This window comes from Rhinolophus sinicus, chromosome 3 (genome assembly GCF_057876585.1).
Source record: "Rhinolophus sinicus isolate RSI-liver-muscle chromosome 3, RSI-T2T, whole genome shotgun sequence".
Lineage (NCBI taxonomy): Eukaryota > Metazoa > Chordata > Mammalia > Chiroptera > Rhinolophidae > Rhinolophus > Rhinolophus sinicus.
In genome coordinates, this window is record NC_142503.1 from 59,560,367 (window position 1) to 59,582,792 (window position 22,426).

General features: G+C 34.7%; 1 protein-coding gene across 1 annotated transcript in view; it reads left to right on the forward strand.

Moving 5' to 3' along the window:
* Positions 1–22,426, forward strand: part of ADGRV1 (adhesion G protein-coupled receptor V1) — a 503,930-nt gene that overhangs the window by 129,285 nt on the left and 352,219 nt on the right. The window contains exons 41-52 of the mRNA XM_019734240.3: positions 80–218; positions 819–960; positions 7,280–7,542; positions 9,395–9,570; positions 10,372–10,496; positions 13,442–13,599; positions 13,693–13,839; positions 14,106–14,213; positions 16,717–16,981; positions 17,731–17,853; positions 21,472–21,694; positions 22,028–22,232. Coding sequence (XP_019589799.3) covers positions 80–218; positions 819–960; positions 7,280–7,542; positions 9,395–9,570; positions 10,372–10,496; positions 13,442–13,599; positions 13,693–13,839; positions 14,106–14,213; positions 16,717–16,981; positions 17,731–17,853; positions 21,472–21,694; positions 22,028–22,232 — 2,074 coding nt within the window. The remainder of the gene's footprint in view (positions 1–79; positions 219–818; positions 961–7,279; positions 7,543–9,394; positions 9,571–10,371; positions 10,497–13,441; positions 13,600–13,692; positions 13,840–14,105; positions 14,214–16,716; positions 16,982–17,730; positions 17,854–21,471; positions 21,695–22,027; positions 22,233–22,426) is intronic.

Here is a 22,426-nt window from a genome sequence, read left to right on the forward strand (position 1 = left end):
TGTTTTTGAGTTTTAAATTCTCTACTGTTTACAGAATAAAAGCTTGTAAGGGAAAATGAATGTCTTCTTTTCATTACAGGTTTGAAGTACATGAAACCCAAGGAAGTTTAACATTGGTAGCCCAGAGGAGCAAAGGGGCTCTTGGCCAAGTTTCCTTGTTTGTATATGCCCAGAATTTGGAAGCACAACTGGGGCTGGATTACAGCTTTACCCCAATGGTGAATTCCTTGAGAATTATAGTGATTTAGGTCCTGTATAAATAAGTCAATATTAAAATAATAAACTATTATACATTGCATAGTAAATTAGGGCAGAAGACTTCCACATAGTGAGATAGCTCTCTTTACTATTTTAGTAAAATATATACGTTTAATTTTCAATACTGTTCTAAAGATTATTCTTACTTTATTTATTATTGTATTGCAGTATTTAATACTGGAGAATTATCATGTTAAACAATTTACGTCATCAAATAACCTTCTGAGAGTGTTTCTTTTCCTTGAAAATTTAACTCCTTTATTTCTTTGTTTTAATTTACTGAAACACCTTTAGTGTTTTAAAATACTGTTTGCTTTGTTTCTTCATGGATTTTATTCCTTAACTAAATGTTTATTTCCTTCTCTTCCTCCACAAATTTTACTTTTTAAATTCAGTATTACCAATTTAGATAAAAAGAGATCATGTAAAAAATGAGGGGGAAAAAATCCCTGTAAAATAGCTTATTTCACTTTCACAACTATATTGTATGTTTTTCCATTCTATAAAAATGCAGAGTATATTTAAATATAATACTGTTCTACTTTTACTTTTTTGACCAGATTCTTCATTTTGCTGATGGAACTAGGTATAAAAATGTTGACATCCTGATTCTTGATGATGATATTCCAGAAGGAGATGAAAAATTTCAGCTGATATTAACAAACCCTTCTCCTGGATTAGAGCTGGGAGAAAACACCATAGGTAATTGATAATTTCTTACATACAGCTCCTCTGCCCTTTCCCTTTCCCTGTTTTTCTTCTGTGGCGACATATGTAAAGGGATTAGTGAGTTCTGATGGTTTTCTGTGCTTAGAATGAAAAATGCTTTAAGTTAATCATTTTAGAATTCCAGTGTCAGTGTATCAAAGCTTCTAGCTTGTGTGTGTGTGTGTGTGTGTGTGTGTGTGTGTGTGTGTGTGTGTGTATAAAACATAAAAGTAGGTTGGTAGCAAAGTTCATGTTAAATCTGAGGATTTCTGTTCAAGATGGCATAGTAGGTTATTGCTGTATTTGCATCCTCTCACGACCACATCAATATTACAATTAAATTGCAAAACAACCATTATTGAGAAACACTTGAAGTTTAATTGAAAATAACTTTTATAAGTAGGACGACAGAAGAAGCCTGTTGAGACTGGTAGGAGGTGCAGAGACCTGAATGGGCTGGTCCCACATGTGTAGGTTAAATATTGGGAGGGATATTTCTTGGCTGCAGGGTCTCCTCTGAGGAGTGTGGGTTCTAGCCCCACACCAGGCTCCAGTGCCTGGGAGAGAAGTCCACATAATGTCTGGCTGTGAAAACCAGTCGAAATTGTGGCTGAGTGAGACAGAGGGTGGCTGCAGTCCCAGAAGTTCCTCTTAAGGGAACCACTCATGGACTTACTCACTGATGGACTCATTTGCTCTTAGCTCTAGCACTGGGGCAGCAGCTCAGAAGGTACCAGGGACATACAAGGAGGAACTGAGTTCACTGGCTTCAGGGCAAGGGTTGAAAGAACAGCTTTCCGTCTGATGGGGGGTGCTGATAGAAGCCATTGTTTCTTTGTTGAGGCCTCTCCTCTCTCAGCATACAATCACAGGCTGCTGCCATATTGAGTCCCAATCAACCTGGCTAACACAGTTTGCCACACTCTGATGATTTCCCGAGACCTCACCCTTCCCAACTTGTAGGCCCAACCAAGCTACTTCCAGTGACTTTTCCATGCAAATGGCCTGTCTTGCCTCATGCTGCCAACTTTCCCAAAATCTCTCAAAGGCTCACAAACCCCAAACAAGTAGCCTCTGGTCTTGAAGTGACCCTTACCTCTTGCTAAGCAGCTCTAAGCCCAGCAGTAGCGGCAGCTGGACTTGGCTCACAGCTTAGCCTCTCTCAGGCACCTCCAAGCCCAGTGTGGGTGGCACATATCTGTGGATTGCTTTGTGGCTCATACCAGGTGGCCCTCAGCAGGGTATAGGTGGAGACTGAACTTGACCAGTGGCAGGGCCCCTTCCAAGAGGTCCCAGGGCTGGCACAACTAGTAGAGGAGCACCACCCAGCTACTTCCACAGACTACACACCCAAAGGGCAGACTGGGCAGGCACAAGAACTCTGCTAAAGCGATTCTGCTCCATAGGGTCAGCCAGTGTACAGCAGCTCCTCCACTGTAGTCACAGCCAGTCCCTCTCATTGACAGGCAAACAGCAACTAAGGCTCAGTTAGAACAGGAGGACAAACACAAATCACATAAATGACACATCTGCATCACAAACTCCGGTGACCAAGGAGATTGTGCCACTGAGCCCCACAGGACACCAATATAAGGCCACTCTTAAAACTAGGAGACATAGCAGCTATACCTAATACATAGAAACAAACACAGGGCAGCCCAAATGAGAAGACAAAGAAATATGTCCCAAATGAAAGAACAGAACAAACCTCCAGAAAAATAACTAAAAAAAAAATGGAGACAGGCCATCTACCAGATGCAGAGTTCAAAACACTAGCTACAAGGATGTTCAGTGATCGCAGTAAGAACTTCAGTGGAGAGATAAGAAACATAAAAATGGAGATAGAAAATATAAAAAAGAACCAGTCAAAAATGAAGAATACAATAACTGAATTTAATAATACATTAGAGGTAATAAATAGTAAATTATATGAAACAGAGGTTCTATCAGCAATTAGAGAAATTAGCAGAAAACAATCAATCAGAAAAGCAAAAAGAAAAGAGAATTTTGAAAAATGAGGACAGTTTAAGGGACCTGTGGGACAACATCAAGTATACCAATATTCACATCATAGGGGTACCAGAAGGAGAAGAGAGAGAGCAAGGAATTGAAAATCTGTTTCAAGAAACAATGATGGAAAGCTTCCCTAACATTGTGAAGGAAATAGACATACAAGATCCAGAAGTGCAGAGAGTCTCGGACAAGATCAACCCTAAAAGGCCCACACCAAGACATCATAATTAAATGCCACAGGTTAAAGACAAAGAAAGGATTTTAAAGGCAACAAGAGAAAAACAGTTACCTACAAGGGAGCTCCCATAAGACTGTCAGCTGATTTCTCAACAGAAACTTTGCAGGTCAGAAGAGATTGGTGCGAAATATTAAAAATGATAAAAAGTGAGGACCTACAACCAAGATTGCTCTACCCAGTAAAGCTTTGTTTAAAATCAAAGGCGATAAAGAGCTTCTCAGACAAGAAAAAGCTAAAGGAGTTCATCACCAACAAACCAGTATTACAAGAATTGTTAAAGGGACTTCTTTAAGAAGAAGAAGGAAAAAAAAAAGACCAAAAATATGAATAATAAAATGGCACTAACTACAGACCTGTTAACAATTACTTTGAATGTAAATGGAGTAAATGCTTTAATCAAAAGACATAGGGTTGCTGAATGGATAAGAAAACGAGATCCTTACTATATATACACACAAAGAAATGCTACTCTGCCATAAGAAAAGATGAAATACTGCCATTTGTGACAACATGGGTAGATCTTGTGATATTTATGCCTAGCAAAGTAAGTCATGCAGAAAAAGTTGACAACCATGTAACTTCACTCATATGTGGGATATAAAACTGAAAGCAGCAAAGGAACAAGACAAACAAATGAATAAACAAAAACTCATAGACACAGACAACAGTTTAATGGTTATCAGAGGGTAAGAGAGGAGGGAGGAGGTAGAAGAGGGTAAAGGGGGGTCAAATATATGGTGATGGAAGGAGAACTGACTCTGAGTGGTGAGCACACAATGTGATACATAGATGATGTGATACAGAATTATACACCTGAAACCTATGTAATTTTACTAATCATTGTTACCCAATAAATTTAATAAAAACAAAAAACCCTTACATATGCTCCTTACAAGAGACTCACTTCAGATCAAAAGACACAGACTGAAAGTAAAGGGATAGAAAAAGATATTTCATGAAAATGGAATCAAACAAACAAACAAATGGTTGAGATAACAATATTTATACAAGACAAAATAGCCTTTCAAACAAAGGCTATCACAAGTGACAAAGAAGGACCCAGTGATCCCACTTCTGGGTATTTATCTGAAGAAACCCAAACACTGCTTCGAAGGGACATGTGCATCCATATGTTCATTACAGCATTGTTTACAATGGCCAAGACATGGAGGCAAGGCTAAGAATCCTCTATGTATAAACAATAGAAAACCCAGTTCAGACTGTCCAGAGCCCCTATTGTTTTCTCTCTTTCTCCTTGCCTTTGGAATATTGGCTTCATCCCAAAGCCAATGTTACTTGTCACAAGATGGTCATCAGTATCATTCTGCATTCCATGTAATAGGGAAGCGAGAAGATTCAATATCTAGCTTTCCTTGATAAAATCCTGGTATAATTCTGATTGGAATTACAGTTATATGCCCACCACCATGAGTAACAGGAAGGGATGTGTTATTGGACCCTGTCAAATTCACTTTATGCTAGTAATTTTCTATTATTTTTAAATATTAAAAAATGCCTCAGAACCGTAAGTGCTATGATATGGGGTAATTTCTTAAATCATGCCCTATTAATCAACCTATTTTCAAACTTTCATAAAGTTTCAATAAGTATCCTTGTATATAAATCTTTGTGTATGTTGGTAATTGATGTTATCTGTTTAGTATAATGGATTTTGAGTGGGAAGAACATCAACTGCCTTTGTATTACCTACATCCAAAGTGTGTATATAAAAGTATTTTTCCTCCACATCCTACCAGGGATTTCTTTGGTCTTTAACTTATTTATTTATTTATTTATTATTATATTTTTTTTACTGATTCTAATGAATGAAAAATATGTGGTTGTATTGTGCATTTTTTCTTATTTCTATGTTCATTAGTGGGTTTGACACTTTTTTTCTTTTTGTGTGATTAGGTTTTTTGTTTTTTTAAAATGTGCTTTTCTGTGGTGTGTTCCTTTTATTGGTTTGTAGGAATAATTCATGTATTCTGAAGTCAATACTTTGCTTGTTAAATATGTAGATAGTTTATCCTAGTCTGTCATTTGTCTTTTAAGTTTATATTGGTGTGTTTTATTATTAAATTAAAAATTAAATAAAATGTTTTCTGATATGCTTTACATCCTATTTATTTAGATCTTTTCCAATCACCCCAAGCTGTATAACATTTACTATATTTTAAAAAATGTTTTCATAGTTTTCATTTATATTTAATTATTTAACATACCATGAATTTATTTATTGGTATCATATGAGATGAGGATAAAACTTTATTTTTCTCCTAAAATGTGTAATACTATCCTGTCATATGGAGAATGGGATGTCCATTAGCCATTGACTTTCAATGTGAAATTTATTTTTATCTACCAATCAATCAGTCATTTAATTTTCCTGAACTATATTCTGTTATATTTGCCTATTCAAGTGCTAATAACATACTGTTTTATTTATCATTGATTTAAAGTACATTTTATTATTTTTTTATGCCAAATACTTTCAATTTTTCTTTCTCTAAATTCTCTCACCTTTTCCTTTAAGTGATCTCTTCCCTATGAAATTTAGAATCCTCAAACTGAGTTCCATAAAAAACTATTTTGATTGGGGTTAAATTGAAATTTTAGATTAATTTGAATGGACTCAACCTCACATAATGTTGTTTTTCCATTTAGAAATATGGTATGCCTCTTCATTAATTTAGGTCTTTTAGTTAGCGATGTATATCACTGTTTTAGTTGGTGTTCTCTCAAAAGCAAACCCTGAGACACGGATTTGGATGGAAGTAGTTTATTTGGGAGGTGATCTCTGAAGGCATAGTGAGAAATGAAGAAGTGAGAGAGAGAGAGAGAGAGGAAAGCCAATAGAAGATGTGCTAATGAATGGTACTGCTATGGGTAACTGGGGCTCAGTCCTGCTGGGCTCCTTCTTAGACGCTGCGTTGAACAAAGCTCAGGGCTGACCTACTGAGAAGTAAGGAAGCTGGTATATTCATTCACCAATTTCTCCCCCTCATTGTTTGAGGATTGTTCTTGAATATGAAGTCTCCAGTAGTTTTGGCATGATTCTTGCATGAGCTGATGATGTCCTCACTTAGAGAGAAACTAATGGACAAAAGAAACTGCTGAAGGTGATGCAAGAGTGGGCCAAGGGGATATGGGTGAGACACTGCATCTGCCACAGTCGTGCATTAACATTTTACATATTTTTTCTTAAAGGTCTTATGTTTTTTTACTTTGATTCCTAAGTATTGTTGGTATTATGAATGAGATCCCCTTTCTGTTAAAGTTTAAAAATAGTTATGGCTGATGTATAGAGATATTTTAACACTTTTTTAGAATGCATGCTCTGAAGCAGACTTCCTAGCTTTGAGCAGCAGTCCTGCCACTTGCCATCTTGTCAACTTCCACAAATTACCTGTCTGTATTTCAGTCATCAGCTCTAAAATGAGAAGAACAATAGCATCAATCTCATAGGGTTATTGTGTGAATTCAATGAGTTAGCATAGGTGAAGCAATTTGTAAGTTCTCAGTAGAATTATTTGTTTCAGTTGTCATTATTAATATCATTATTAATGGTAATAAAAAGTAAAAGCTCTTGATTTTTGAAGGTTACTCAGCTAATATTTTGAACTCTTATAATTGTTCAAATATTGTTTTTTCCTCTTGCATTTTCTAAAAATACAATCATGTCATCTTAGGGACAGTTCTGACTCTTTCTTTCTATTGCTTTCTTACCTGCAACCTGGCTGATGGCTCCAGGACAGTGACGACAGACATCATTGTCTTGTCTCTGTTTTTAATGGCAATGCTTCTAATCTTGCCTCATTAAGTTTGATATTTGCTATTGGTTTCTGAGAGATACCACTTCAGGTTGAGGAGGCTTCCTTTCATTCCGAGGTAACTGAGTATTTTTATACCATAAGTGAGTATAAATTTTATTAAGTGCTTTTAAAAATTTCCCTTCTTTTTAAGGTGACCTAGAGAAGAGTTGGCCTAGTTTACAATGATGCAGCCACACACTTCCCAGCACTTATAACCCATTCTATTTTCATATTTTTATTTTGACAGCCTTAATTACTGTCCTTGCTAACGATGATGGCCCTGGAGTTCTATCATTTAACAACAGTGGGCACTTTTTCCTAAGAGAACCTACAGCTCTCTATGTGCAGGAGAGTGTTGCAGTATTGTACATTGTCCGGGAACCTGCCCAAGGACTGTTTGGAACTGTGACAGTTCAGTTCATTGTGACAGGAGTGAATTCTTCAGTGGAGTCTAAAGACCTGACTCCTTCCAAAGGCTATATTGTTTTAGAGGAAGGTGTTCGATTCAAGGTACTGTATGAACCTTCACTGACAATGAATGATTATCTTTAATATTTACAAAGCAATTTTCTCTTCGAAGAGCAATCCAGGTTCTAGACAGAAAGCAGAATATTTCCAGCTTAAATATTAGCTTAAGACATGATTAAATTACTGTGTGCAAGTGCCATTGTGCTATATAGTCTATACAGAGTGCAACTGGAAAAATGTGCTCTGTTAATCAGGTAGTGGAATGTGCAAATAATAAAGAAAATAGATGCATTGCTATTTTACATTATAAGCATATTTAAATGGAACACTTCACTTTATATGTCTGTAAACCACATACTGAAATGAAACGATTCTTTGCTGTCATTAAGCCTCAGCCCAATCATTCCTTCTAGCCACATTTTTGTTAGCAAACTATAACTGCTTATTTCAGACTGCTTGTTTGAGAAGCAAGTATCCTGTGACTAGCTTATTGGAGAAAAATGCTTGGTTTGGATTAATAATAAATCTGATCTATACTAGCAGAAATTTGTCTTCAGAAACTTCTTTTCCTATATATTAATAATTTTCTATTTTTGCTACTAAACTTTCTTTTTAAAACACACTTTAAGTTTTAAAACAGCTAATTGCATTAGCTGAAGACGTTTTTTCAAGTCAGTTATATGAAGTATAATAATTCTAAAATAATATATTTAAAACTATTTTATCTAGAAACAGGCCATCCAATAATTAAATAATTTTATTTGTGATCAGTTTGTGTAAACTTCAACACATTTTGTAATGTATGTTTAATTTTTTCACATTCATGAAATTTTAGAACCTTTTATTGATTTTTTTTCCCCAAGGATACTTACATCTTGATATAGATATAAAAATTCGAATTTGAAGTATTTATGAATTTGTCATTGCTTTACATTCACATGCTTTTTCTTTTAAAAATATTTTTAATTAATTTTAAAAACATTTTAAATTATTTTACTGTGTGTGTGTGTTTTAAGACTCTTTTTTATAATGCAGTGTGTTTAAAGACCTTTTTGTTCATTAGGCAAATTAAATGTTAGAGAAAATTGGATTAAATAAATTTTTCTTTGACAACATAGCTGCTTTTTTACCCCCGTTTTGATTTTGACATAGAAACAGTAAACTATACAAATCTTAAGTGTATGGCTCCTTTAAAAATATGTATATAGCCATGTAACCATGACTCAGATTAAAATATTGAAGATACCATCACTCAAAAGATTCTTGCCCTCCCCAGAGTAACTACTTTCTAATTTCTATCACTAAAGATTAATTTTACTGGTTCTTGAACTCTATATAAATAGAATCATAGAGTACATATTCTTTTGTGCAACATAATTTTTGAGATTCATATCGTTGTATACGTTAGTAGTTGTTTGTATTTTGTTTTTATATTGCTGAGTAGCATTTCACTGAATAGACCACTGTTTTTTTTAAAACTATTCTCCTGTTGATGAACATTTGGTGTGTTTCTAATTTGGGCTTTCAATGTCTATAACTGCTTTTTAACAGTAAATCCTAGATTAGAATGAAACTAATGAAGTTGTGTAGCTAGACAGGATAGAGTTAGCAAAAAATGACTACTAGCTTTTAATTTTTTAATTTTAATGTTGTTTTTAAATGCCTAAGTATTTATTTTTTTAGACACTTCAGTGTGATATAGTGTTGGAAATCTTGAAAGTAGTAGCTGGAAAGAGTTGTAACTATTACATTATGGGGATCAGTATTAAAATTTTTAAAAAGGTGATGTTTTCCAAAACATACTATTTTGTTGTCAAAAATGTTTAGCAGATTTCTGTGTCTGTTGTAGAAATGCTATATTCTGGTAACTTTATCTTTTGATTTTCGTTTTCAGGCCCTACACATATCTGCCATATTAGACACGGAACCAGAAATGGATGAACATTTTGTTTGTACTTTATTTAATCCAACTGGAGGTGCTAGATTAGGGGCGCATGTTCAAACCCTGATAACAGTTTTGCAAAACCAGGCCCCTCAGGGTTTATTCAGTATCTCTGCAGCGGCAAATAGGTATAGTTTATTCATAAGGAAATTGCCACTTCTGAAGCTAAGTAGGAAATATTTTTTGACATAAAGGAAATGCAAGGGGAAATTGGTCTCTGACTATTTTAAAGGGGACGTTTAAAATGAGCTCTAGCAGGTAGATTCAGAGAGGCCATACGCCTTCTCACAACAGGGATCATCATGAAAAACCCAATCATATCCTGCTTATGGTGCTAGTAGAATTCTTATTTTCTCAGGATTCATACATCCAGATAATGGCATGTATTGTTTTTTGTTTTCAATAATAATAAAAAGTGAGAAATAGTATAAATTATATTTAGCTACTCAAACTAATGAATGACTCTTCAAACATATATTAAAATAATTATAGTTTAAAATTCCTTCTGGCAGCTATAAATATTTATTTTTTTATGTCTTAAAGACGTTCCAATAAATCTAGTTTCACTAATGTGCTAAGAATTTCCTTGCTTTTTCTTTGTAACATGATTCTGGTTTATGTGAAAAGAGAATTAAGAATGACAAATCTTTATTTATTTTTTGGAATATGCATCATGAAGTTACTGACGCTCAGTATTTGTTATGATCCTAATAACAGAGTGTTATATTTGTGCTTTTAAAAAATCCCCGTAAATGAATATTTTGAGCTCTAGAGTCTAATCTTCCTACTGTATAAGATTTGTGGATGGATGCCACCGTGGCTTTTGTAAATTTAAAAGTATTAAGTATATGCTAGCAATATGATATGTATTTGAATATGTAGAAATTATGCTCTTCTTCTGCTTTCCATAACCCACTTGTTTCCTTTAGAGCCACCTCTGTAGACATCGAAGAAGCCAACACGACTGTGTATTTAAATGTATCACGTACTAATGGCATTGATTTAGCTGTGAGTGTGGAGTGGGAGACGATATCTGAAACAGCCTTTGGCATGAGTACGTTTAATTTCTTAAGAGAAAAACATTCTATAACCATTGCATGTATAAGACTTACATATTCCCCTATGAATTGTATCTTATGGATCTGTTGAAAATAGAGAGCAGATATCTAATTGTTGTATTGCATCCATACATTTTTATTGAGTGCCTATCATGTGCCAGGCATGGTACTGAACTCACGGAGCTTAGAGGGTGAGAGAGAGAAATAAATAAGTAAAAATCAATGTGCAGTTTAAATATAATAAATGTTTTAAAGGGGAAGTTAGTATTGTGAGACCATAAAGGAGTGCTTCTCAGGGGTATCAAAATTTCAGCTAACACCAGATGCTGAGTGGGGATTGATTATGTAAAGATATGGGTTGGAGCAGTACGGGGGAGAAAGTGGAAAGCTAATGAGGTAGAAGTCCAGAGGCATAAAAATGGCATGTAAGTGGAAAATTTTGGAGCAGACATTGAGTTTAGAAATAAGGGGACTGCTGAGTTTGAAAAGTTAGACAACATTAGATCATTCAAGAGCTTGAGAAATATGTTACAGACATTTGTCTTTATTCTAGGGTTAATGGAAAGCCTTTGAGTGGTTTAGGCATGGGAGAGGGTTACCATGTATATATAAGATGGTATAATCACATTGCATTTTAAAGATATTCTTGATGCCATATAAAGAATGAGTTGGCACAGAAGAAAAGAGAGGGTGCAGGGAGAAAAACAAAAAGGCAACAGATGATAGTAGCTTGGACTACTTGGTGGATTGGATATGAGAGAAGTTTGGGGGATGACTCAGGTTTCGGGCTTGTGCAGCAGTAAGAAAGGCAATACTGCATGAGGGCCGGGTGTTATTTTCGTGAGGGAAGGAAAATATATGTGATCTAACAGATTTTGAATTTGAATTACCTTTTTTAAAAATTACTTTTGAGAAGATATTTCTCTAGACTCAAAGGAAGGGTTCTGCTAGAGAGAGATACATTTTGGAATCTTTGACATGCATATTGCTTTTAAAGTCATGGAAATTGAGATAAAAGCCTGGAAAGAGAGACTAAATAAAGGAGGGAAGAGGACCCAGACTGAGCTTTGAAACGGTTTAAGTTAAATGGCTAGGGAGAGGAGTCTTCAAAAGAGACTTAGAAGACTGGGTGAGAAACCCAGGAGAATACAGAATTGGCAACAGAAGAGGGTTGTAAGAAGGAAGGAGTGGTACACTGACAATTGCTCATGAGAAGTCCAGTAAAATAAGAACTGAAAAAAATACTCCTTATGGTTAACAGTGTAGAAGTCATAACATAACAAGAGCTATTTGTACAGAGGGATGGAGCTAAATATTTTGAATAGTGGTGAAGGACTGGAGAACTCAACTATAGGCAACTGTTTCAAAAGGTTTGGCTGAGAAGGTAGGACCTAGAAGGCAGTGGTGTAGTGTACTATTCAAAGGGAGTTTTGTTTGTTTGTTTAGTTTGGAGAGAGCTAAGCATGTTTAAAATTGATGAAAAAAGGCCTAATAGGTAGGTAAAATTGAATATTTATAAGAGAAAGGGAATAATTAATAGTGTTATGACTGCCTAGAAGGCAGGAGGAAATGGGATCCCAACAAGAAAGATTCTGGTTTCTAATTCAGAGATCTCTGTTTGATCTCTGCCTGTGTGTTTTGGAAGTACTTGGGAGAGTATGTGTTGGAAACTCTTTAATGTCAGCGGTCATTGTTTCTTCTTCATTCACCATCTTCTTAAATTATGGTAGGGAAGGATTTGTTCATACGTTCAGGATCGTTCAGCCTCTTAGTGCAAAAGCTGTGGCATACCTTTAAAAGGTGGCAAAATAGGAATTTAAACTATTGGATTTCTAGGCAAGGGAATCACTAATGGATTGTGCATTCCCTGTTCCCCAAAAATAAGACCTAGCCGGACCATCAGCTCTAATGCGTCTTTTGGAGCAAAAATTAATATAAGACCCGGTCTTATATTATATTACATTATATGAGACTGTGTCTTATATTATAGTAAAATAAGACCGAGTTTTATATTAATTTTTGCTCCAAAAGACGTATTAGAGCTGATGGTCCAGCTAGGTGTTATTTTCGGGGAAACACATATAAGGCATTGACATTATGACTTCTTGAAGTGGTAATCCAAAATTAATCAATAATTTACACGGAGCTTAGGTTTTAAACATGACATTTGTTTTTGCTGCATCATGTTCATACCATTAGTTAAAGATTAAGGAGAACTTACTTTTTGTGGGAAACTGTCATGATAATAGAACATAGAAGCTTATTAAAAGTTATTCTTCATTAGATAGGAATTTTTCTTTCTGTTTTATTGTAGTACAGGATTTTAGGACATGTACCAGTTGTAGCAGGTTGATAAAAACTTGATAGCTATATGAGTATGTGAGTCTGTTTTGGCATTCTTAAAATATATAAACACATATAAAATTAGAAATCACTATATGAGTATACTTTTAAATTAATAATGTGTATTTTTTAAAAGCTAATATTTAGCATGGTTTTATAAAAGATATATATTTTAAATTTCTCAGTTGTAATTTCATCTTCTTTGTGAGAGTTGATTTAAAAAACCATGCTCAGTGTATTACCCTTTAAAATATATATTTAGTATTTATTTAGAAATACACTTTTGAAAAGTATGTGGGTATAGAGTAGAATATTAACAAATTTTCTTGTCTTTTTTAAGTTGTTATTTTTAGTTATTATTTTTACATTTTCTAGCTTCTCTCTTCTCTTCTCTTCTCTTCTCTTCTCTTCTCTTCTCTTCTCTTCTCTCTCTCCTCTCTCTCTGTCACACACACATACACTAACCCCCCCCCCCCCCGTGGAAGGATCTTCATTTCTAGAAACAAACACATTAGTCTCACTGGTTGAACAATAAACTTAGAATAGATAAAGTTTGGAAGGGATTATACACTAATAAATCATGAATTATGTTTTTCAGGGGGAATGGATGTTGTGTTTTCCATATTTCAAAGTTTTTTCAATGCATCAGCTTCTGGCTGGTGTTTCTTTACTTTGGAAGATTCAATATATGGTGTAATGTTAAGAAAATTGTCTTCTACGGTTTACCGATGGCAAGGGGTTTTTATTCCACTTGAGGTAAGAAGTGTTTATTCTGCAGTATGCAAAATAAAATGTACATGTAAAGTTGGGATGACTCATGGATTACTATTATTATTCCTTATTTCCTAGGATTTAAATATAGAAAATGCTAAAACTTGTGAGGCCTTTAATATTGGTCTTTCTCCCTACTTTGTGATTACTCATGAAGAAAGAAATGAAGAAAAGCCTTCTGTTAACAGTGTGTATACATTCACATCTGGACTCAAATTATTGCTGGTAAAAAAGTAAAATTTTTCGTAGATTTCTTTACTTAAAAGAAAATTAGATGTGTAAGCTTTATTGAATGCAAAATCATGTATGCATCTTAACCCAGGGATATTTTTGTCTTTTAGAAATGACATCTAGATAGCCATATCTAGGGATAGCATGGTTTTTCAAATTTTGAATTTCAAATACTAACTCATACTATTACTGTATTAAGAGACTTTTTAAGTTAAATTCTTCCTTAAATTTTTATTCCCTCTGTTTTGTCTTCCTTGCAGGTACAAACAATCATTATTTCCGAAAGTTCTCAAGTAAGATATTTTACTTCTGACAGTCAAGATTATTTAATTGTTGCAAGTCAAAGAGATGATTCTGAATCAACTAAGGTTTGATTCTTTTAAAATTAATTTTTTTCTTTTTAATATTGTAACTGACCTCCCTACAGATACAGTATGTAGGTTTAGAATAAAAGAAAACTATAATTCGATTGGGATACAGTAGTAAAGTAGAATATAGATATTGATTAGTCACAGTTAATTTTTAAATAATAGAGTTATGAATATTATACTGTCTTCAAGAGCCAGAACATGTGTAATAATAAGCATAAACATTTAATTAGAACTTATTTGAGATGGTAGACATGAAGAGAAATCATACAATTGCGCAGAGGGTATCACTAAAAATTCATGATAAAATTGCCAGATGGACACTCAGCTCATCCCCCAAATCCCATATTTCTCATGTAAACTATATCTCATAATCTCAATAACACTTATTTGATAATTTTTGCCATTCCTCAGACTCCCATACTTGCTTCTCATCTGCTCACTTTTAGCTTATGACCTTGTTGAAATGAAAGCTACCAGAAAGGAGATTAAATTACTCATCTTCCCAACACCAAATTCAGAAATCATCTTGAAACCATCTTATTCCTCCCTCCTGTTACAGTGGAGGGAGCGTTCCTTCTGTAAAGCTGGGCTCCTTCTATAGGTTCCCTCTTGCTTTCACAAGGTTTTGTTATCCTTTCTGTGTCTGGCATCACCAGCATCTCTCTCTCTATGGGATTATTGTATAGTGTAAGTGCTAGATGTCCACACTTAGAAGAAAATTTCTCTCCTGATCTCATCCCTTTGTATTTTCTTCTGTAGTAAGAGACCTTGAAGAATTGTTCACTTTCTTTGTCTTTATTTCCTCATGGTCACTGATCAGAAGAGAGTTGCAAATTTAGTGTTTTTTTATTATCGTATTTTACTTCCTATCAGCATGTCAGCTATTGGCTAATATCTTCCAAATTTACTGGTAGCCTTTTCTCTGTATCCCACACTTACATATCTACTTAATCACTACATCTCCACTTAAATCTCTTTCATATGTCGGAAATTTAATGTATCCTACTGAACTTTTGATTTTCTCTATGAAACTGTTTAGTGCTTGCTTTCGTCTCAGGCAATAGCAACCTCATAAATGCAATAGCTAATGACAAAATGCTGGGATATATCTTTCTTGATTATTTCTTTTTATTCATTGACATCTAATTTGTTGTTAAGTGTTTTTGAATATATTCCCCAATGTTTTAGGTACAGATTTTTTTTTCCATCTCTGCTTCTCGCTCCCTAATCCAGGCCCCCTTCATTTCTGTCCCACACTAGCAAAGTAGCCTTTAGCTGGTCTTGAACTTCTCTGACCTCTTGAGATCCATTCTTCATTAAGTAGCCAGAGTAATCTTTTAAAAATACTAATTCATGTTGTTCCTTGTATTAGAACTATTCAATGATTTCCAATTATACTTAGAATAAATTCAAAGTTATTTAATATGGATTATAAGTAGGATAATTGCATCTCCTTATTTGCCCAGCACAGTATTGGATTATGCCTGTTGTCATGATACAATTATTAACAGTGTCCCTTTCACTCTGTCAGATTTTCCTGTGATAAATTATATGGTCAGCCTAACAAAAGGTACCTCATGATCTTTCCTCTCTAGTCTTATAGGTCTGCATTCCCTCGGCACTATCAATTTCCTTCCAGTTGGACCAGTCTTCATTTAGATTATGACAGACTTTTTCTGCCTTGAAAATTTTGTCATGTCATTTACTTTTGTTTCCTTAGCACACCCATAATTCTCTATCACACCATGCCAGTTGTTATTGTTAGCACTGGGATCAATTTTTAACAGTCCTATATTTATTTAATTATTGATGTATTTGTTGTTTACTTTTTCCTCATACTTACTATCCATAAATGGAGAAGCCACTATCTCCACAACTCCTAGCACAATGCCTGGCTCACACAAGGTTACCAATTGTTGGCTGAATAAATATAATTTTTTGTGTGTGAAATTTACCAGATTATATAAGAAACCATGTAGCTTTGGGATTTTCTTTTCATTTAAATATACGAACACTTACCCTGAAACCTTGTATGCATTGCTATCTTCAGGACTAAAAAATTTAGGTGTTTCTCTTTATGTTCTATTGCTTGAGCAGAGGGTAATGAATGATATTACAGTATCAGAAAGTTTATTATCCAGTTTTTAATTTTTCACATTTAAATTAATTCTCTCCTATTTTTGGCTTTCCCCTTATCTTGCTATCGCTGATCCTTCCCAGATGTACTTTAAAATGGATTTATTTTCAAATAACTTGTCTTTAAAACTCATTCTTTGTGTATGTGCATACACACACACACACACACACACACACACACACACACCACACGTCGCACAGATAAAAAGAGGGAGACAGTATCAGTTTTGCTATTTTCTCATTTATGAAAGTATCTTCTAACCAAATAAAAGCGTCCAGGAGAATAAACATACGATATTGATTAAATGCTCACAAGTGCTCAATTCCTTGTCATGAGGGTTTTGTATTTGAACATTCCCTGTAGGTCTTCAGATGGGATGGAGGAAACTTTGTGTTGCATCAGACACTCCATGTCCGAGGTGTGCTGAGCATGGCCTTGTTCACCAGAGGAGGCTCTGTGTTCTTAGCCATAACCCAGGCTAATGCCAGGCCCAATTCCCTTTTACTCAGATGGTCTGGCAGTGAGTTTATTAACTTTCAAGAAGTGCCGATCAGTGGGACAACAGAAGTCAAGGCGTTGACTGCAGGCGACGATATTTACTTAATTTTTGCCAAAACTGTCTTTCTAGGTAAGATGATGTAGTGTTTGTAATGCATACATAGTTATTTTCTAAATCACCTAGCATTTAAATAGTATATTCATATGAAAGTGCTCTTGTATTAATTTTTTATCCAATCTATAGAATGTTTCTTATGAATAAGTATTGACTGTCATCTGTAAATGGATGGGGGGGGGGGGGAATTTAAGTGTTTTGTCCATAATCATTAGGTGGTCTGAACCACTACTTTAAAGATACTACAATAAAATTGGGGATGGGTGGGTAAAGTGGAAATGTCTATGAAAAACTCTATGAAGATATTACACCCAAAGCATAAACAGGTAACTTTTATATGGCTGTATTTGGGGTGCCATGGGTAATTTATGGTAGTAATAAATAGGGCTTAGCAACTTTTGATAAGACTGTTTAAAATTATTCATTATATACGAATATGTTTTCATCCACTTAGTGGAACTTTCATAGATAAAATACCAACATTCCTAAAAAATAAAATATTTATTACTTATTCTTTTTTTTGATACCAGATCATGATTATTGGCTACCCGTGTATACCTTTCATGTGGTAAATGCAAAAAGACTTTTGAAGTGTTTCCTACTAAGTTAAGTTGTATTTCTGTTTAAATGAATACTGAGGAACGACCTACTAAATGTGTTTTTTAAATTAAATTTAATATTTTATTATAGTTTTACTGTGTAATTTTGTCATTTTTTTCCTGCAACTTTTGCCTTCAGGTTTGACTTTTATTCCTTTATTGCAGGAGATCAGAATTCAATTGATATTTTCATTTGGGAGCCAGGACGGTCTTCTTTTAGATATTTTCAATCCCTGGATTTTGTTGCTGTTAATAGGATCCACTCCTTCACACCAGCCTCAGGAATAGGTAGGTGCTTTTTAACTGTGACTAAGGCTAAGGGCAGCGTAGAAAGCTAGAATGATTTCAGTTTCACTGAATTAGAGGTAGTGTCACATTGCCAGACACTGGGTGTTTTAATACAAATGTAAAATCCAGAAATCCTAGAATTTCAAAAGGACTGATACTCTTAAAATGAGAATTATGCTTGAGAAGTATTAGCATGACTGAAATATGGGGGAAAATATTAGTGAAGGATAAGGAAAGATAATATATTACTTTTGTCTGGAGAAAAATGAAGAGTGACATTACAGATATATTTAATTATGAAAGTATGTATAAGAGGATAGCAAGTATGCACATTGAAACAATTTTTAAAAGGTCAGAAAATGATTGTGAGAACTGTTGTCCTCGGTCACTCTCTCAGCTTTCTTCCACAGTCTGAAATCCTTTCTTGGTCCTCTGTACTTTAATCTACACATCAGAAATATAAGCAATATTTTCAACCTGATTTCTGAAACAGAGTCTGTTAGTGAGAACCCAAGGGGTTAATGCAGTGTGGAGGCTGTAGGGTTATTAAAGGTCGGTAAGGAACCACTTGGGTGGGCTAGTGGTGATAAAGCAAAGAAGCCAAGGGCATTGTCATGGGGAGAGTGGGGACTGCCTCCCACAACAGGCATGAACAGTGCAGGGGCCTCGCGCCCAGTGAGTCGGTGTCACTTGTCAAGGTGCCCAGAGGAACTTGGACGCCAAACCTGAGTGGCTTAGCAGGCAAGTCTGGGTGAATCAAAGTCCCACTTCTAAACTGATATGTGGAAATTGTGTTAGAGTTCAGCAGTATCCATATATTAATTAGATAGTACATGTAAGTCATTATTTAAACTTATGAAGAATTTTTTGCCTTCATAGGTTTAATGTCTGGTTGGAGAAGCCAGAAAAATATTAAGATACTAATTCAAGGTAGAGTCTCAGTTCTACTTGCTCTGTGAGTGATAGAATTGGAGTGGTGAAGAAGTTTCCGAGGGGAGCATGAGTTATGCCTCCGTGGGTTGGCAGGAAATACTGTGGGCAGAGGGAAAGGTATGAGCAAAAGTGAAAGGCAGGAGTGTCTGTGGCACTGAGGGCACAAGGAGCAGATGAGAGTGGTCGGGACAGAGGATTTGATCAGAATGTAGTGGTGGTAAGATTACAAACACACTAGAGTCTATCCGAGTGGGCCTGGAATGTCAGAGCCTGGGTTTGAACTGTGTTTCAGACGGTCCAGTGGTTTCCAAACATTTGGTCACAAGAACTTTTCACCCGCTTAAAAATTTGAGGACCTCAAAGAGCTTTTGTTTGTGTGTATTATACCTCCTGATATTTATTTTATTAGTAATTGAAATGGAGAATTTTTAAAGATATTAATTCATTCAAGAATGATAGCAGTAAACTCATTACATGGGAACATACATAACGTGTTTTATTTTAACAAATACTATATTTCCCAAAACCTTTGTAAGAAGAGTGGTATTGCTTTTTCTAGTTTGTTTTTGCAAATCTATTTAATGTCTGCTTTAATAGACAATATCTGGATTCTCGTGTGTGCATCTGTATTCCGCCTGTTGCAGTAATTATCACATGGCCTCTGGAAAATGTCCCCTGTACACTCATGAAAGAATGAGAGTGAAATATACAAATAGCACTGTAGTATTATTATGAAAATCATTTTGACCTCATAGACCCTCTTTAAGGGTCTCAAGGATTCGTAAGAGTCCCTGGTTGACACTAAGCGTTATTGAGGTAGGGAGATTATTGAAGGCATTTCAGAGGCAAGTGATGATCAAAGGCATTTTTACAACTCCACCTAGCTTTGGTGTATAGGATATACAATCTTACTGATTCCGTCTTATGTTCCCAGATCTCTGAATGTTAGGAAAGCTTATTCGAGTGAATAAATGCTTAGTCCCTGGAACTTTGTTTTATCTACACTCCTTAAATAATCTTCAGCAAATTACTTTTCTTTGGGATACCTTTTTGAAAATAGTTTTGATAAATAAAAGAGAATTCTGTAATCAGTACCAAAAAAACAAAAAATAGTCTGCTTCCCAGAGTAGAAGTTTATAGGTTTTTTCCCCCCCTTATACATTCCCTGACCTAAAGTTATGATTATGAACAGGACAAAAATCTGTTTTCTGAGAAAACACTCTCTATATACATGTATGCAGATTTGAGCCTCCTACATTTCCTACTCTGAATGTCTGATTATCTATTTGCTACATTGTCATACTAGTCAGATTGCAAGGGAGAGAATACGGTGTATCCCCGAGGCTGAAGACATGTAATCTGTGATGTTCAGAACATTTTAGTTTATGATTTTGCTTGAGACTATAGAATTAGTTAAACTTGAGAGATTTTGGGGGTCTGTCTGAGTTAGTTCTTTACTGAATGCCTCCAGTTTTACAAAGTTTTATGAAAAATAGATGATCATTTTGAAAATGCAAATTTATTAGTAAAAATTTTTTTTTATCTTTACCTTTTATGCACCGCTTACTAAACTGCAATAGTAGTTAAATTAATTACAATAAATAAAATAATCAGTAGCTCTTGATACTTAAAATAATCAGTAGTTCTTTTTTTAAGTACTGGAATTTTTGCATGTTTCTCTGAGGTTTCTAACTTTTCTCTCCAGTTTTAACTCTGAAGATTAACCCTTCCCTTACTAATTTATGTAGATATAAGTAAGTGCCATTGCTTTGAACTATTAAGAGCATTGTTTCCTAATAACATTCTAAAAACCATTGGCAGAATATATTCCAACATCATAAATTTGTTCATATCTCTTGGCCTAATTAACCACCTTTAAGAATTTATTAAATGAAAATAATTAAAATTAAGAACTGTGTCACTATTTAATACTAAAATATTAAATAGAAAAATAAACATCCAATGTAGGAAAATTATTAAATATATTTTAAGAGCAACCCTATAGATTTTCTATGCATGAAAATTATAAATTTGAATTCTGTGTAGCAACATACAAAACTATATACAATACATGTGTACTGTATACCAGGGGTGCCAAAAAAATGTATACACATGACTTGTATTCATCTTTTGTTATCAGCATTTATTATTATAATTTTAATACAGTTTTTTTTCATTTCTTAAAATGTATACATTTTTTGGCACCCTCTGTATATATAGCATTAAGTTTTTTTTGTGTTTTTTTTGTATTTAAACTGTTTATAACTATGTTAATGATGAATTTATATGGATGGTGACCAGAAAGTAAAATACAAAAATTAAATATTTATTGGTGGGATTATGGGTATTTTTCACTTTAAAAATCTGCTAGCATGCTATCCAATAAACAAATATTGAGATGAATACAAAAGAGTGCAACGTCCATTTGGGTTTTACCATCCAGTGATTTCTGTTTTATGTAGATTGTGGGTACATTGTCAGGCTGGTTTGATCATTCCACAGCATTTAAAAATTATTATTTACATCCAGTTATTTCAGAAATTGAATCATATGTAATTACTTCAGAAATCAAAATGAAACTTTGAGAGTTGGAGAGATTTTGTCATGGTATAGATGTAGGGAGCACATGAGGTGAGAATTTATATTTATATTTCACTCTAGTTGCTTTTTCTTTTCTTCCTGCAGTCCACATACTTCTTATTGGCCAAGCTGCGTCTGCTCTTTACTGCTGGAATTCAGAGCTGAATCAGTTCTCTTTCATTCTGGAAGCACCTTCTGCTCACGATGCAGCTTCGGTTACAGTAAGGTCCCTTAATTCAAGCAAGAATTTAATTGCTCTAGTGGGAGCCACCCACTCCCACATATATGAGCTAGCCTACGTCTCAAGCCAGTCTGACTTTATTCCTAGGTAGGTTGAACACTTTATGCTGACTGTCTTTATGCTCACCATAATTTTATATGGCACCTAATTTCTAAGTCTTTCTTTAGTGACCGAAAATATATGCAAAATATAAGAGCTATTTATAAGCCAGAAATTTAGTTTCTATCTGTATTTCTAATATTTGTGCTACCAAGTTAATCAGTATTATATGAACATTTTGGGTTAAAATTTTATTTATGACTGTGATTTTTTTCCAAACTTGTAATATCAATCAATGGTGTGAGAGTTTTATGAGTAATCGGCTGTGTATGTCTTTAGTTTGCTGTAGTTGACTTATTTTATACATACTTCTTATGCTAGTTCAGGTGAACTGATATTTGAACCTGGTGACAGAGAAGCTGTAATTGCAGTAAATATCCTTGATGATACAGTTCCAGAGGAGGCCGAATCCTTCAGAGTTCAGCTTAAAAATTCCAGAGGAGGAGCAGAGATCGGTATTAATGGTCATGTAAAGATAACTATTCTGTCTAATGATGATGCCTATGGAGTTGTTGGATTTGCTCAGGTAATGATACCAAAGATTCCACACCTAGAAGTCAAAACGATTTATTCACTGTATTTATCAGCACTCAGCTGTTATCAGCACTCAGTGAGTCATACTTTGAGTATCTTTAGCATCTCTTTCTTCGTTTTCCCTGTGTCATCCCCTACTGTGCCTTCTAAGGTGAATTCTGCTGATGTTTTGCAATTTACAGTCTT